At 41.6% G+C, this 15,926-nt stretch overlaps 1 protein-coding gene across 3 annotated transcripts in view; it reads right to left on the bottom strand.

Annotated features, from left to right (window-relative positions):
* The window catches only part of gpm6bb (glycoprotein M6Bb), a 26,849-nt gene extending 10,923 nt beyond the window's left edge, over nucleotides 1-15,926 (bottom strand). Inside the window, exon 1 of one of the 3 annotated variants that reach the window (XM_072396958.1) lies at nucleotides 15,760-15,926. In XM_072396958.1, the coding sequence (XP_072253059.1) occupies nucleotides 15,760-15,763 (4 nt within the window). In that variant the 5' untranslated portion in view covers nucleotides 15,764-15,926. Of the gene's footprint in view, nucleotides 1-1,683; nucleotides 1,813-15,759 lie in introns of those variants that run through there. The other 2 variants (XM_072396957.1, XM_072396959.1) reach the window with 2 other exon arrangements.

Here is a 15,926-nt window from a genome sequence, read left to right as displayed (position 1 = left end):
ATAATTAGGGGAAGATTTGTCTCAGTGCTTCCAAACAGGTTAGCACGACCACACATCACTAACGGCCCGGTTGATCTCAGACTCATCGTTAACCCCTGCGGCTGGTCCTGGTTCTTCAGCACCCGGACGTCACATGAACCCAGCCTGAAAAGTGGAAAAATGCGACCAGCTTTCCATATCTGCTTTGAGAAACATGGAATTGAGGCAGACGCCAGCATAGACATAACGTCCCAAACGAAGAACCTCGTGGAACACCAACAAATACAAGTTCCACGTTGTCATATGGAAAAGTATGTCTACGACAGTCAAACAGCTCTCACTCACAAATAAACATGTTTCGACCCACACAATTTGGGATAAAGATACAGCTACTCTTCCATTTCCTCTGAGCACCGAACAACAATCTGGCTTCCTGCTCCATTAAACACCATCCAGTTCCAATCTGAAACCTGGGCTCATTGCTAACAGATGTGAGGGTTTGCAGCCGATGCTAAGTGTTGTTGTTTGTCGCTCCATTGGGGCAAGCTGCCGGAACATTTATGAGATTAATTTTCCACACTCTGGTGAGAGGAAAGCTACTTTTACAATGCAATAGAGGATGTAATGGCAGGTCTCACGGGTTGAGGGGAATCTGAGCCTGCAAATTTATCAAAAGTGAAATTTAAACTCGGCCATAAAACAGCTGACAGCAGCTCAGTCAAGGCTGTATGAAAGTTGTTGGCATGTGGGAGACGTGCATGCAGTGAACATTCAATGGCACTAATGACATCTTAATGCAAGCAATCCAAAGTATCTTTCTCTTCATGTCTTTTCTAAAAAAAAATCTAATCCATACAATAACTGAAACAATGCAACATTATAAATTAAATAAAAGAAACATACAGATAAGCTTCAGACAACGTCTGTGCCGCATGTTTTTACACTGATCAGACATAACATTATGACCACGAACAGGCAAATTTAAAAAAAAATCTCGTTAAAACGGCACCTGGCAGTGGGTGGAGTGTATCATTCAGAAACTGAACATTGTGTCTGTGAAGTTGATGGGTTGGAAGCTGAAAAAATGGGCTCAAGTGTCTCCAGAGCGCAGCTTTCATTCGATGTTCCCAGTTTGCAGTGGTCAAAACCTTCCAGTGGTCCAAGAGAGGAAACTGGTTATAAGTGGACGAGGTTGGTCCATGTTTACCAGTCAAATAAAAGACAATATACATGTAGGATCACAGTTTATTGCTTAATAGGGCTATGTAGCTGCAGACTGGACAGGGTGCTCCTGCTGATCCATGTCCAACCCACAAAGCACTTACAATGGTCACAGGAGCATCAGAACCGGTCCACAAAGCAAAGGCTGAAGGTGACCTGATGAATCATGTTATTGACAGCATTCCTCCAACTGCTGCAGTGAAGTTTGTTGAACACATCGACTTAACCTAATTATATCCTCAAACAAGCGCAATGCACACAAAAGACAGCGGAAGCATGACTGCAGCAATGCACTTAAATGCTCTTTAAGGTATACAAACATGAAAATGAAGACGGCTGTTCTGACATTTTAAATTTCTTCACTGAGCAACATCGACCCAACTATGGGGGAATGAAACCAAGCAGGCTAGAGAAGGTTAAAGCCCCAGTAAACACAGAGTTGAAAAGAACAGAAACCGGCTCTTTGTAAGTGCTCATTGGTACCTCTTTTGTTCTGCCTCTGGTCTTGGTTTTCTTCTGATGGAGTTTCCATGGCTGTTTTTCTTCCATCCAGCAAAAATGCTTTCTTTCAGCAAATTCCCTCTTCCTTTCTCCCACTCTACCCTCGCTTTAACCCCTCTTTCGCTCACTCTCCTTCCCACGTCTCTGCTCACTCTCTCTCTTACTCTCACCTTCACGTTTCGATCTATTAACTTTGTCTCACGAAGGCACTACTTTGCTGACTGTCACAGTTCCCTTCCAAGAAACAGAAATCTTGTTAGGTGATTTTGTTGAGCTCGGTCTGTTCCCATTCCACAAAGTGGATTTATTCTGTTTGCACTGACTATTCTGGGAGTAAGTTTTAGGTGGGGGAAATAATATTGTCCTTTTTATAACATGCAAGTATTTTCCTATTATGCTCAGAAAACTCATAGAGCTCAGTGATAACAAATCCAAGGAAAACTGCCTGTTGGGAGCAGGAAATTCAGTAGCTCTGCTTAAGTTGCGGATTGGAACTACTTTGTACGCCTGAGCATCAAGCACATAGGCACACAATTGCCTTTGTCTATATCCCATCTGACCACAGTCCGAGAGCGGGGGAGTGTGTGGACGAGGGTTAGCCCTTCATCTTCTGATGTGCACCATATGCTCTCTGCTCTCGCAGCATACATTAGCAACCCTTGACCGCTGTCTTCCTCTCAGCTGGTGACTTCTAAATGACGAAGAGGACGCATAAAAAAGGGCAAATCTACATTTCCTAAACAACGAAGCAGAGCATCCTCTGAGCTGACACAGACAACAGAGGAAGCGGAATGTGAAAATGGGAAAACCAGAGACACATACAGGGAGAAAAAAATGCTAAATCTAAGACGGGATGAAATAGCTGATAAGAGAGAGAGATACAAGAGCTAAGAGGAGGATAGAATGACAAACAACTTGCATGAATAACAGAGACGGGGAAGATGGATGATGAGAGATGACCGGACAAAAGATAGAGAGGGAGACAGGGAAGAAGAACTTGGCTGTGTTTGTTTGGCAACAACAGACGAAAGAGCCCCAGGGGCATGCTAATGAGAGAAAGACTTTTCAGCAGAGAGGGGGTACCACTGGAGCTGAGCTGGAGTGGGCTCTTCTCACGGATACTAGACCTCAGAGATGAGGGGGATCAGCAGGGGAGGGGAGCCTCGGGGGTCAGGGAAGTGAACTTAGTGGGGATCCCACAACAACAATCGTCCCACTAATCTTTAAGGGTTTCTACCATGAGCCCTGTAAAAGCCAGGAGAGCTGACATTTTCCTTGTGATACTGGGAAAATCAGCCCATATGTTGCAGTAATGGTTGTTTGAACTTTGTTTATGTGTGTTTACCTCTCATTTAGTGTTAGCCGGACTTGTGATTTCCATATAAGTACATTTAAAGCTCAAGAAAAGCACCAAATGTGATGGATTATGCACAGGACCTCATGTTACATACTGAAGCATGGAAACTGATTCATGTTACTGGCATGTCACAAAATCAAAAACATTCCAGTGAACCATCTGAAAACCTTTAAGAGTGTACTGAAAACAACATGTTTATTGCTCTTGTGTGAAAGAAAATTCAAAGCATATGATCATGCGTGCTCAAAAAAGCGTTGTCATTCTTACTTTAGTGCGTTTTCAGTTCATAAATAAATAACCGGTTCTTGATTAAAAACAACGATAAATGTACCTTGTAAATAAAGTAATATTTCTGGCTTTTACAGTAAGGTGTTTTTGGTATAATAAAGCACAGAACTTTATGAAAGTTCACATTTGCAGCATTTACGCATCTGACAAAAAGATGTTTGAGCAGCAGGAGATTTTTCAGTTGTAATACCTCAAGTCGTCACTAGAAAAGAAGAAATAGCAGCAAGACTTGCAATGAGTTCAGTGATATTCTTGTCTGCTGCAGACTTTGAACATAGACCGGGGTATATGCCATTTGCTCTAAAGAGTGATTATTATTGGATTCTTTTTGCAGGTCACTGCTTCTCACATCACGCACAATAAAGCACAGAGAATCCCCGTGGATATTTCCAAAAAGCTGAGTATGACTTTGCACCACAGTATCTTTGCAGAAAGGCAAATGAGCTAGTTACAGACTGGCTTATGACACATAATATAATATTAGATAAACATTAGATATCCATAAGGTGTGGATTAGCATGCAGCTGGAGGTAGCACCACAGGCAAATTTGAAAAAAAAACTGTCTCACCGGGAGTTTAAATCTATTGTGTCCTTGTGCTTTTAACATTTTTTTTTAAAAAAAGAGGTACATGAAGGCACATCTCCTCTCTTAGCCTTTGTTCAAAATAAATATCCATATTCTTTTTTCATGGTGCATGCACAATCCTCGTATTTCCAGTCCAAACAGTGGCAAATTTTGGGTTGCACAAGCACCCTCATGGATTTGTTCACATTTAATGCACCATCACGATCATGAAGATGTGAAAAGGTATGATCTGAGAACCTTGAGGTGCACTAAAAGCAACTAGTAGTGAAAAGCTGAGTTAAATCATAAAATGGCATCTGACTTGACTCCAATCTCACTTTCATACAGCTTGATTAGCGTAGGCTATGTTTCCCATAAAAGTGACACTAAAAAAACTTGTTTGTGGGACTTTTTAATCCCAACTGGGGACCTACAAATTATTTTGTAAAGTTGAACTAAATTAATAAACTGAATCAAATAAAGAATGACTGGACTCAGATTTACCAAAAACACTGATCGGTTCACCGGCTGTGGGAATAATCATATGCATGTAGGAGGCCGAGTGCTGCATGCTCAAGACTCAGAGCTGAGACAGGGACACTCCCCTACTTGAGGACACAATCTGAATGACGATGAAGCTCATACAAATGAAGAAGGCTTCATTGTGGGTCAACCTTTCACGCTGTGAGACTGGGGGCCCTGAATTCTCCTCAGTGTTAAGTCAACCATGAAGACCTGCACCCTGCCTGGCTTACACAGTAGAAGGTGCCCAGTCCCAAGCACCACTTACACCCAATAACAGCCTGAGAAAACAAACTCACCACACCAGAGGAAAGGAGGACAGATTGAGCCAAATGGGTGTGTGGAGCGGACCATATGAGGGGTGACTCATTTTGAATGTCAATGTCTGTTGAAAAAGAGAAGTAATCCAAAACTACAGAGCAAACTGATCATCTAAGTATGCTGGAACATTTTCACTGCACTCATGGAAAAAAACATTCCCCATCTTGGGGCTTGGGATTCTTGTAAACATTGTTTTGGCAATTTGTTGCACTCAGTCAGTTTCATTCCTGAGGACTGTTACTGACCTAGTTTTTGACTGCAGTCCCTCTTCGTAGGTCAATCTGCTGTTTGTCTCCCTACATGTTTGGCATGAATGCGACTTATTGATTGGTTTACAGCAACTCACTCCACAGCGGACCCATTACACAGATCTATTCATTTGTCTGCTGACCCCCTTTCTTCCTGCAAGTCCACCAAAGAACAAAAGCTTTATAAATTCTGTGAGAGGCTTTTTTCGAAATAATATAGGATATGACTTGTTGAAAACTGCAACAATTCACTGAAACCTATCACTTCAATTCATCCTGAAAGTAAAGCCTCTATAAGCCATATAATGATTTAGAAAACTACTCCAATCCATGTCAGGCTCTGAGTTGTTTTGGTATGAAACAAAAAGAAGTCATGGAAAAAATGATTATGCTAACCAATCTCATTCATTATAGTAAGACATATGGAGAGTGAGAGGGAAAACCACAGTGGACTGACTAATACTGAGCCTTGTGTTTCCTTTTGGCTCTGTCAAAAAGTTATGAGAGTTGAAAAACTACTTTTTTCGCCCCCAGTCACATTGTGTACACAACAGAAAGAAGAAGAGGAAATACGCTCAGTCTTTGACCAGTGTAAAGGTCAAAGGCTAAACACAGGCTTTTCAAGCTTCTACTTGAAGTTTAACAACTTCCTTGGAGGTTTTACTTTCATTGCAGATGTTTGGAACCCTCGAAGACGAAGACTTTTTCAGTTAATTGAGATTATTTTCCTGATCCTAGGGTCTGTAAATGTCTAAAATGGTAGACCCTAGATGATTTGTCTGACCACCGGTCCAAAAGCTCCTTGAAATATGATGTGTGGAAATTAAAGATACCCCGAGATCTCATTTAAAACCCGGATTCAGAATTTTATATGATATCTAGCTATGTTAAAAAAGATATCCTTAGCAGATGTGGCTGAAGTTGAGATCTTATTTGTGGACCTTATAAACCCAAGATCATGTCTCTCAAACCTACAATTACCAGACTTAAAAAAATATCATATTAAAACCAACCCCGGCATCTGTCTTCGATGCAGTATATCATCCCATTATCAACACAATGTTCATCGTGCTAAGGAATTCTACCACAAGAAGAAATGCTATACTTAATTCATACAGTACAGTTAAAGAGAAAAAGAAAGAAATAGGCCTGCTATTCAGTTTCAACCACTTCTAACAGAGATACACTTTACTTCTTAGAGTCTCTGCCGTTCTACACTTTCCAGATTTAGTTTTTCTTCCCAGTGTTTGACCAAACAATGACCATCGAATCTGACTCAGCACTTCTAATTCCATGTTTGCGTTTTTATCGTGTTAGGTCTGGAAATGGAGCAACACTCACTCGGAGATGCCTGGCAGCCATTTTTCGCCTCTAAAATTGACTTCACAGCCCTGACTCTCTGGCACCTCTGCAGCCACTGTGGTTTTGGCCAAGTTGTGCTGCGAGTACGACGCACACATGCTTCCCATTATCCAGCCGCTGTAACTTACAAGCCATGATGGGTACTGCCATCATGGCTTGGCTGGATGGAAAACAGTCGCATCAAAATCTAAAGGCACAACATAAAGTATTTTGTCACTTGAGTCTAGAAGTCAAAACAGTGCTAGGAAACAAAGAAAAAAACCTCAAATAGAAAGAAGGAGAGAGAGAGATGAGGGGGTTGTAGTTGTACTTTACCATTCCCCCACACATTCAATAACTGCCATTTTGGAGAAAATTAAAGGTCTTTGTGTAGCAGTTTGTTTATCTTTCAGTCTGCACTAATTATTTTAATGATGCCTCAGGTTTGAAAGAGTCTTTGCTTTCTTTGTGGTCCACTACACTGAGGTCATGGAGTCAATCAACCAGTAGGAGATACTTCAGGAAAATGTCTGTCCTTCAGAATAACAAATAACCTGTTGCATTTTCAGTCTTCTGTAGCTTGCAGTAGCACCTTTTGATACGGAAATTGCACTGGAAGCCGCGTACGTTCAAAAGTCGGTAAAGAGGAAACCACATTAGCATCATCTGATTACTGACAATTCTGGACAACTAATAGCATGAAAATGCTGCTTTGTACAGAGGTTATCATACTTTAAATCGACAAAAAAAAAGCATTAGTAACATAAAGAAAGTAAATGAACGCAGCACATGATAATTGACTGGAAACATCCCAAAAAGAAAAGTTAATGAATGACACTTTCAGTTGTGATTTTGGTCTCCATCAACTCCTGAGAAAAACAGCTGACTAGCTGAGGAGAACCTGGCTGCGGCCTGACTTACAGAATGCAGCAGGCGTCAGCATAAAACATTTAATCCCATCCTTTGTGATTAACTAGGTGTGATTGTAAAATCTGCACAGGGTGAAACGTGGATTGTGATATAGGCCTACAGGTTATTGATCAAACTACTGGTTTAGAAGACATTTTAGAGATTTTATAAAACATTTCATTCTCTTATTTTCCTTTAAATGAAGATGGTACCTATCACAACAAAAAAATGTTTGTATTAAGCTCAGAACAGAGTTGTCACTTCTGAAAACAGTCAGTTGACATTGACAACAGATGTCCATGTGATATGTAAACCGAAATCAGGAAACTATATACTCAACCAGCAATTAATGAAAAATGTGCCCTTTAATTATAATTAACTAGGTGTGAGAAAAACTGAAAAATCTGCCTTTGTACTCTTTCTATTTTAGTTAATTCGTGGTTGCCAATATCCCCAAAACAAGTTTTCCATGTTAAGCAGATGTAAAAACAGTTTCAATATGCCCACCCCGCACCGATGAGGGTCCATGCAAATTAAAAAGTTCTCACACTCCAGCTGCCTGGACAGCAAATAACACGATGGATGCAGACTTTCATTTCCCCACTTGTTGCACAGAGCATAAGCATGTGAACACACACCCACACAATAGAGACATAATGAAGCACAGAGACGTGGAGACAGCAGACGAGGCTCTCCAGCTAATCTTAGGGTTTCTTCCCATGAACAGCCCCCACACCCCCTTCGTCTACCCCAGCTGCTGCGATCTCTTTCTCTGCGTCACTCCCGTCTGTCCTATTGTCCTTCGCCTCACGCTGCCAACCTCTCACCCTTGACCCAAGACTTTAACCCTTTTCAAAACCTCCAGCGCTGTTCGCCCAACCTTTATTAAATGGAGCCCCCTCCTCTGAGCCGGTGAGAACCCTCTGTGTCAGGACTCGCTGTCAGCACTATGACAACAGATCGACCAACACGCAGATCGCTTTAATGCTATTGTTTCACAAGGTTCCTCTGGTGTCTCAAGGCCCCGCATCCTGAGGCTGGATCCTAAAAGCACATGAGAGCTGGTTGTAACCTGAACCTGACACTTCCACCCCCACAGAGACGAGTTTGTCCCTTAGATCCACAACTAAGTGCCTAATAAGTGGCAAATACAGGAAAAGGATGGAGGCTAATCTCTCTAGTGGTTGGTACTGTGCACACTCCATTACTTTATTGGTTTAAGCACTGATAGGAAATTCTCCAGCAGCAGACTTTAATATCCTGTCCATCAAACTTGATGCTAAAAAGCCATATGTAGAATTATTTCATGGCACCGTCTGATGTTATTAGGTTTCAACATGATTTTTAGTGTCTAAATATTGACATAATCAATGATGTATTATGTGCATAGGCCACCACTCAGTGATACATAATGCACACATCTCATATCCTGACTTTGTGCATGCAAGGGCAGAGCTCTTTGGCCCCTGAAAAGACTTTCTATGAAAAAGTATTTACTTGACAACTTTCTTTTTTTTTTTTCTTTTTTGTTTCATTTTGGCCAATGCTCTTGCATTCCACGCATCTGATTTAAAATACCTTGAAAATTAAAACAAATATACCATAGTACAAAAGGGGTACAAAACCACAACAGGCACAAATCAAACCTGTTAGACACATATGAAAAAGAGTGCATCTTCAGCTGCAGGAAGCGAGCTCTCTGCTCCAGATGCTCCACTCCTTTACATTTCTTTTCAGCTGTTATCTTTTTACTGCTACAGTATTGTTTTCCCATACACTAAAGGCCGAAAGTTAAGACGACTTCGGAGACCTCTGAGTGGTGCAGCTACAATATCCATACTTCTAACCGCTCTCTCCTCTGGGCTGTGTGTGGTTATGGGGCCACGCTGTTTTTCAGACAGAAACATCTGGGATTTCCTCTCGACTGAAGCTGCTGTTAGCTGGTATTTTTCTCCTTTCCCCTGTAGTAAGCCTACACTGAGTGACACGAACGCCTAAAAAAAACACTGAACATGCACATGGTAGAAGCATTACACATAACTGAACCACATAGTTCCAGCTGAATGGATTTTTTTCTTATCAAGTATTTAGTAATTTAGTTAAATTCATCTTGTTAAACCTCCAAACAGCCTGTGCCTGAGGAAAACAAGCTCCCAAAATATTCTCCCTGAGCTATTGGGTTTCCTGCAGCTGTCACTTTATAAAGGCTCAGGCATTTCAGATTTTCATCTGCTTGGCAGAAGTGCCTCTTCCTGTCTATCAAGCTTTTCTCTGGAGGACAATAAGCTAGACAATGCAAACTCTCACTTGGAAAGATTTTTTTCTTGGTTGGGAAAATGATTCCTGGGTGAAGAGAATGACTCCCCTTGCTGCTATAATGTGGCACCACAATCAACAACATGAGAGAAAAAAACGAGTCATGTGCCTTTTTCTTCATCTCAAGAGAGCCAAGCAACAAGCTTTGAGGAAATATCTTCACAAGAAACGGAACAGTGTCGTGGCAGAAAGTTTAATTATTCTCAGTAGGATTTCGCATGCAATTCTCTGTATATGGTACGTTAAATAGTCATAAGGGGTTACATGGGTATTCATTTAAATTGCTGCTTAATTCATCCCACTTGTTGCATTTGGCTCCAACCCAATGGTCCGGGGCAGTCTGGCACAGCTCTTCATATGAAGACCATTTCTCATTGGTGTGCTGGGGTACCCCAGATGCTTTTGTCTTACGGTTGTTTAGCAGCTGCATTAAAGGGCTGAGCACAAAGAGCTATCTGTGGAGAGTTGAATACACTCAGTGGGCACACAGCCAATGACTCAATCCTATAGGCTCCCACAGTTGAAAAGCAGACTAATGCATTCTGCTCTCACCCCTGACAGAATATCTTGCAGGGAAATGAGTAGAGGGGCCCCTTTATTTTTTCTCAGATCACCTAAGTAATTTTACATGTGAGCTGCACTTATGTCAAGCTCCAGTGTAATTTCCTTTTTTTCCTCTTAAAATGGGAAGACGCGATACATTGTGCTGACTGCAACAATTATCTTAGCTGTAACACCTCCTCACCATTATCTCATATTAGTATGGATACATAAATATATATCTGACAACATTCCTACGTGTCTGTTGGGAAATTTAGTAGCCTATATCTGGTTTTTATATATATATACATGTATGTATATATCTTGCTTGCATCATCGTCAGTCAAACAAGACAAACTTTCAGATTTGTACAAATGGGATAAATGTAAAGCTAAAGCCCTTTTTACACTGGTCAACAAAACAACTACCACCCACTGACATTTGGCTTTTAAGTGCACTGGGAAAATGTTTAAGTGCCATTAAGTCCCGTGTCAAATGCAGCGGTTGAGTATGAGTTATTTTTCGTCTCTGCCTCTGATCAGCATTGATGGGAACACAACATCGATGGGCGTACATGCTAATTTTCAATCAGGGTGCACAGGTTTGGCGGAACAAAAATGAAACCTAATTATGTGTTCTTCACAGAAATGCACATATAAAAACTATAATAAATAATAACTGACAGCAGCAACTCACGGACAAAAAGAGAATAAACTGATCGATTTTACCTGTCTGCAAGACAACGGCAGCTTACTCTTAGTCTCACAGTGGATGGTTAACCCCTGAAGTATGGTTTAAAACAATAAATAAAACGTTATATCAGACACGTTCAGCGTGGTTTCACGCAGCGTTGAGTCGAACTATGGTTACAGCTTGACCGGCCACCGCCCTTCAAACCAATTACATGCGCAGAAGTCTTATGGAGTTATTGACTGAAATATGTCTAAACAGCTGACCTTGTAAGAAAACATTCAAGACATTATGTCTTGGTTAGACTTTGACAATTACTTGTTTGTTTTTCACTTTTTTTTTTTTGTAAACCTGCTTAATGTAATACAATCACCTTGTGTTGTCATAGTTACAGGCTTGTCTCCTGGGAGCTAGTGGCAGTTACTGGACTGATTCTGAGAACACCGTATCCCCAAGAGTGCAGAGGGTAAACACACTACTACAAGCATTGGCCAAAAGTCTGAAAACATCTAACAAATCTCATGGTTAGGGTCCTCAAAACAAATTCATACGATGAGTCATAAGACAACTGACAGGATCGACAGAGCTGAATTATTTAGAGCTAGTCTGCGTGGCCACATTGGATGCAGCGGTATAAAGATCTGCAACCATCTGAACGCTGCTCATTTTGTCTGCAGCCTGCACAAACTTTAAATCTTAGTTCAAACTAAAGTAGTTGTGCATGAAAAGACCACAAGTGACCCAACGGCTGTAGAATGCACTGTTTTCAGCTACTGATGAGACGTGGAGTCTTGTTTGAGTGACAAACAAACCAAACAACCCTTCGCTTTCTTCTTTTTCCTCATCACTAAAGTGCATACTGAGACTTCTAAAGATGCTCTGACCTGAAACTACAATTTGTTTTCAGCTTGACTCAACATTTAAGCCCAGTGTGCTCTAATCTCTGCACTCGTATCCTGTCGGTCACAGAATGGAGGCATCAGATAATGTGGTTTCTCTGCTAATGTTGGGGCACAATTTTGTATCAAGCGCTGATCGATAACTGCTCAGCAATACAGGCATTATGATCTGTACATGCTTACCCCAGAGCGGCAAAGAAAGCCGGCCATTCAGGGAAAACATTATAGATAATTCAATCAAAAAAAGCGTCAGTGCATATACAACATTTTCATTAATCTCTTCATTTTGATGCTGTGGAAAATGTGGCTGCCGAGAGTGGCACAGAAAATACAACTACAGCAAGGCTGAATGCCTGTTGGATCAGCGGGTAAATGTTCATCAACTGCAGTCTCTCTTTACTCACCCTGACCCATTATTTCCCAGGCCTTCTGGAACAATCATTTGACTGAAAACAAAAGTCTGACGCAGACTGCTACTCCACTAGCAAGCATTACCATTTTGCTCCACATATAGGAACTGATGCTGACATGATGTTAAACTGAAGAGGAAACCGGATTTGTCGGTTTGACTTTGATAATCACAACTACTCTGCAGTCTGCAGATATGATAAAAGCCAGACTCTATCCTTGTTGGACTATCTTATCCGACACAAGGGTTCATAATCATAAAAGTTTTTTTTTTTCCCACATATTGGGAGTATTTTTAAAAGTCATCCCGTATCTTTGTGTGGAAGGGTGACTGTGACATGTCTTTGGGAAAGTTTAACTCACACACGCACCATGTTACATCCCTCCTGTTCAAAATGCCTTTAGTTAAAGAGACGGTCAATGACACATGCTTGAGCACGCATCCCCACCAAGGAACTTAACTCGTAATACTCAATGGCTTGCTTTGTTGTCCGAGGAGCCATAAGCTCTACAAATGAACAAAACTGATCTGGCAGACCTGCAGGGCTGAAGGAAAACATGAGAGAAACCCATGGAGAGGAGGAAGGGAGCCTTCAGGTGAAACAAAGTGGAGCAGGAGGAGGAGATATGCGTCTTGATTGAAATTAAGAAGGTTTTTAGAGCTGCACAGTTGCAGAGAGTACTCTATGGGACTCATCTGCTGTACAATCACCAAAGATGCTCGGTTATACGCGATGCCAAATGGAAAGAGGCCCAGAAATCATGTAATTATGACAGCAACTACCTCATTATGGAGGATAGTCGCTGCAGTTAATAATTGAAAACCATGACATAAAAATGTGGAATTGGTGTTGAAAGGTTAGCCCATATTTCATATGGAGAAACGAAATGGAAAATTCAAAGACGGCATCTTTTTTTAGAGTCAACAAATAGTGCGCTTGCTCCAGAAACCACTGGACATCCCTGCAGTGCTTCTTCTTGCACTCCACTGTTTTTCTCTGCATATCTTGGGGTCAGAAGCACACTTCTAAAGGAAGCACACGCTTCTGACTTCCAGTTTGTCTCTGAGCAGAATAATCACGAGTCAACTAAAAGTACGAAGAACTTATCTGACTCTGTTATTCCTCTGCCATCAGTTGACAAGTTGTTGATTCCATGAGGGCCAAAACACCTCTGCTGGCCAGGCTTTGGCAGCTGTGGGTATTTCCTCTCTTCAGACTCAGGATGCAGGGTCAAAGCACATACAGTTCACCACATGACTCTGTGACAGTGATCACTGATGTGACAGTTTTCAGACATCCTCGTTCGGATGTAGCAGGAATGCACACAATTAAAGACAACTGAGAGACACTAAAATACAGCGCCTGTGTCTGTAGGTCATCACAGGATCTGATTAATTCATGGAACTGTTTAATGCACTTAAATGTACAGAAGCAAATTTAGCTGTGATCATCTGTCCTTCCCTTGAATTACTGAAAAACAGGTAACATTTGGATCTGGTTAGCATCCAGCCTTGATGACCTATTCCACATGACCACAACGGTGAATACAAAAGACTCTGACAAGGAGGTTCAGGAGTTTCCACAAGGAAGAGCAGCCCTCAAATATTTTGTAATTAGGATCTGGCATAAAGTAAAGCAAACCCAGTGTCCATAATTTGCTGTATTTGATTAAAATAATCTCCTGTCAAAGACGTTAAGCACATGATTCAATTTTCCAAAGACATAAATTGCAAAAAAATCTTTATTTTTCAAGAAAGGAGAAGCTCTATGCTGTTTGTTTTTTTTTTTGTTTTTTTTTTCAAATGCAATCAGTGACAGGGTGAGTCAAAACTAAAGAGAAAAACCTTTGCTTATGCATAATCCACAGCAAAGAAAAAGCACTAGCCAAAATAAGAACGATCATCACATGAAAGAAAAGATGATCTCCAGGCCAGAACTCTGTCTTCAGGTATTTTGGCTGGATTCTAAATAATCAGTTGCTCTGGAGCCACACATTTCTTTCAAACACTGCCGACTGGGTTCACAGAACTCACACAAAATGCCTTCCCTGACAACAGACTGAAGCCAAATTATCCATTCAGGCCAATGCACTGTTAAATCATTCAGGGCATGCATGGAGGAGAAGCTCCATGCATGCAAGGTAAGGGTTGCTATAAAATCAAATCAGATTTAAGTTGTTTAACCTCTGAATGACAGCTTGACTACAGCTTCCCACACAGCAGTGGCATCCTGTTTAGTTTGGGCTGGACTATTTTATGCACTAAATTAATCATTTTTTCTATTTTGGGAGCTATTTCCCATTGAACACATCATTATGACATCCACAATGAGCTCTGAAAGCAACAAATGAATCTCCTCATACGCTCAACAGGTTACACTATTTTTCATGAGAGGGCTTTAGAGAATATTAGAAAACAAAACGGGAGCCTTAACAAGCAGACAATGCACAAAGGTTGATTGCTATGCAGAGTAATATCCTCAATGAGACAGTCAATAAGGGTCTGTGGGGAATTAGTTCACAGTGCATCCGCTATGAAACTTGCAATTCAGTGAACTTCACTCTCTACATTAAGAGCCGCTGAAGTCGCACAAAGGAGCAGCTCCAAATTAGGAGCACAAAGGCGCTTCTGTGAGAGCTTCAGAGCGAATTAATGAGCACTGATACACTTTCTCACAGAGTGTTCTTCCATGGCCACAGCTCCATGGCCGCTCCAGCGGGGACAAGACAACACAAGCTGGTAAATGCTGCCCAAACCCAGTCTGACAGCTCAAAATGGTAGAATTACAATTATTAAATCAATTAGTTCCATTTCTCTGTGTCATTATCCAGTGCAGAGATAAAACTGACTCTAACTGTGTGTGGTTGCCCACCTGGTTATCAATTTGGGACAGTTGAAAAAGTCTTAAGACTTATGAGAAGTTGCTGAATATTCAGAGGACCTCTTTCCTCCCATGAATCTCCCAACATCAGCTTTGGAGCACAGATGGTCAACACTTGGAACTCATTTAAAGATGGGACGGCCTCAGCTCAGTCCTTCACGTTGCATTTACACGCTCTGGCATGACACATTCACAGCCTGCAGGGCTTCAGCCACGGAGCCTGTTGCTTCCAGTAACTTTTCATCTGTTTTTAACCAGCCAAACATGCAGTGCTGTTTGTTTAGGAGATAGCACCAAATAATCTTTCGCCTCCATGACAATCACCGCCACATGATCAATCGGTTTGACCACAAATGATCAATAGAGGCTGATCATGAAGGGTGTGACCGATCTGAAAACATTTTTTTTTTTAACGGTTTATGGAAACAGTCGAGACACTTCTAAAGGAAGACAATACGACAGTGAGCTGACCTGGACTAAACACCTCCACAGACTCGCTCAGGGTTGACTGGAGGAATCCCCATAATCTCCCTAATCGCTTTCCCTAGGTCGCTTCAGCAGGCTGTTCTAATGCCGATTCTTACGAAACCGGGTCAGGTAAACAGCCTGCTTCTGCATCACAATGAGTAGTAAAAGTTCAGCACCGATTAAAACAATCTGCGCGCCCCAAAAAGTTGGAGCGGCGTAGCTTTCTATGAACCGTGCTGTAAACACGAAAAATGGATGTGAGTCTGTCAGCTGAGCGGGGTCATTTTGTCGATAAAAACTTACCCATTTTTTTTTTCTGAAAGTTTCCGAAAACGCACGAAGTTCAAAACAGTCAGTTGAAAGTTGAGCCCCCGCTACGCTGATGCCGCGTCCTGGGATGCACACTGGCCGCAGGCTGCTCCAACTCTCGCCGCTGCGTCCCTGTGGAGGAGGCAGCCTGGCTGACGTCA

Source organism: Leuresthes tenuis, unplaced genomic scaffold, assembly GCF_036924035.1.
Source record: "Leuresthes tenuis unplaced genomic scaffold, fLeuTen1.0.hap1 SCAF_12, whole genome shotgun sequence".
NCBI classification, from domain to species: Eukaryota; Metazoa; Chordata; class Actinopteri; order Atheriniformes; family Atherinopsidae; genus Leuresthes; species Leuresthes tenuis.
The sequence above is the reverse complement of the archived record's forward strand: the minus strand, read 5'-3'. Positions and strand labels throughout refer to the sequence as shown.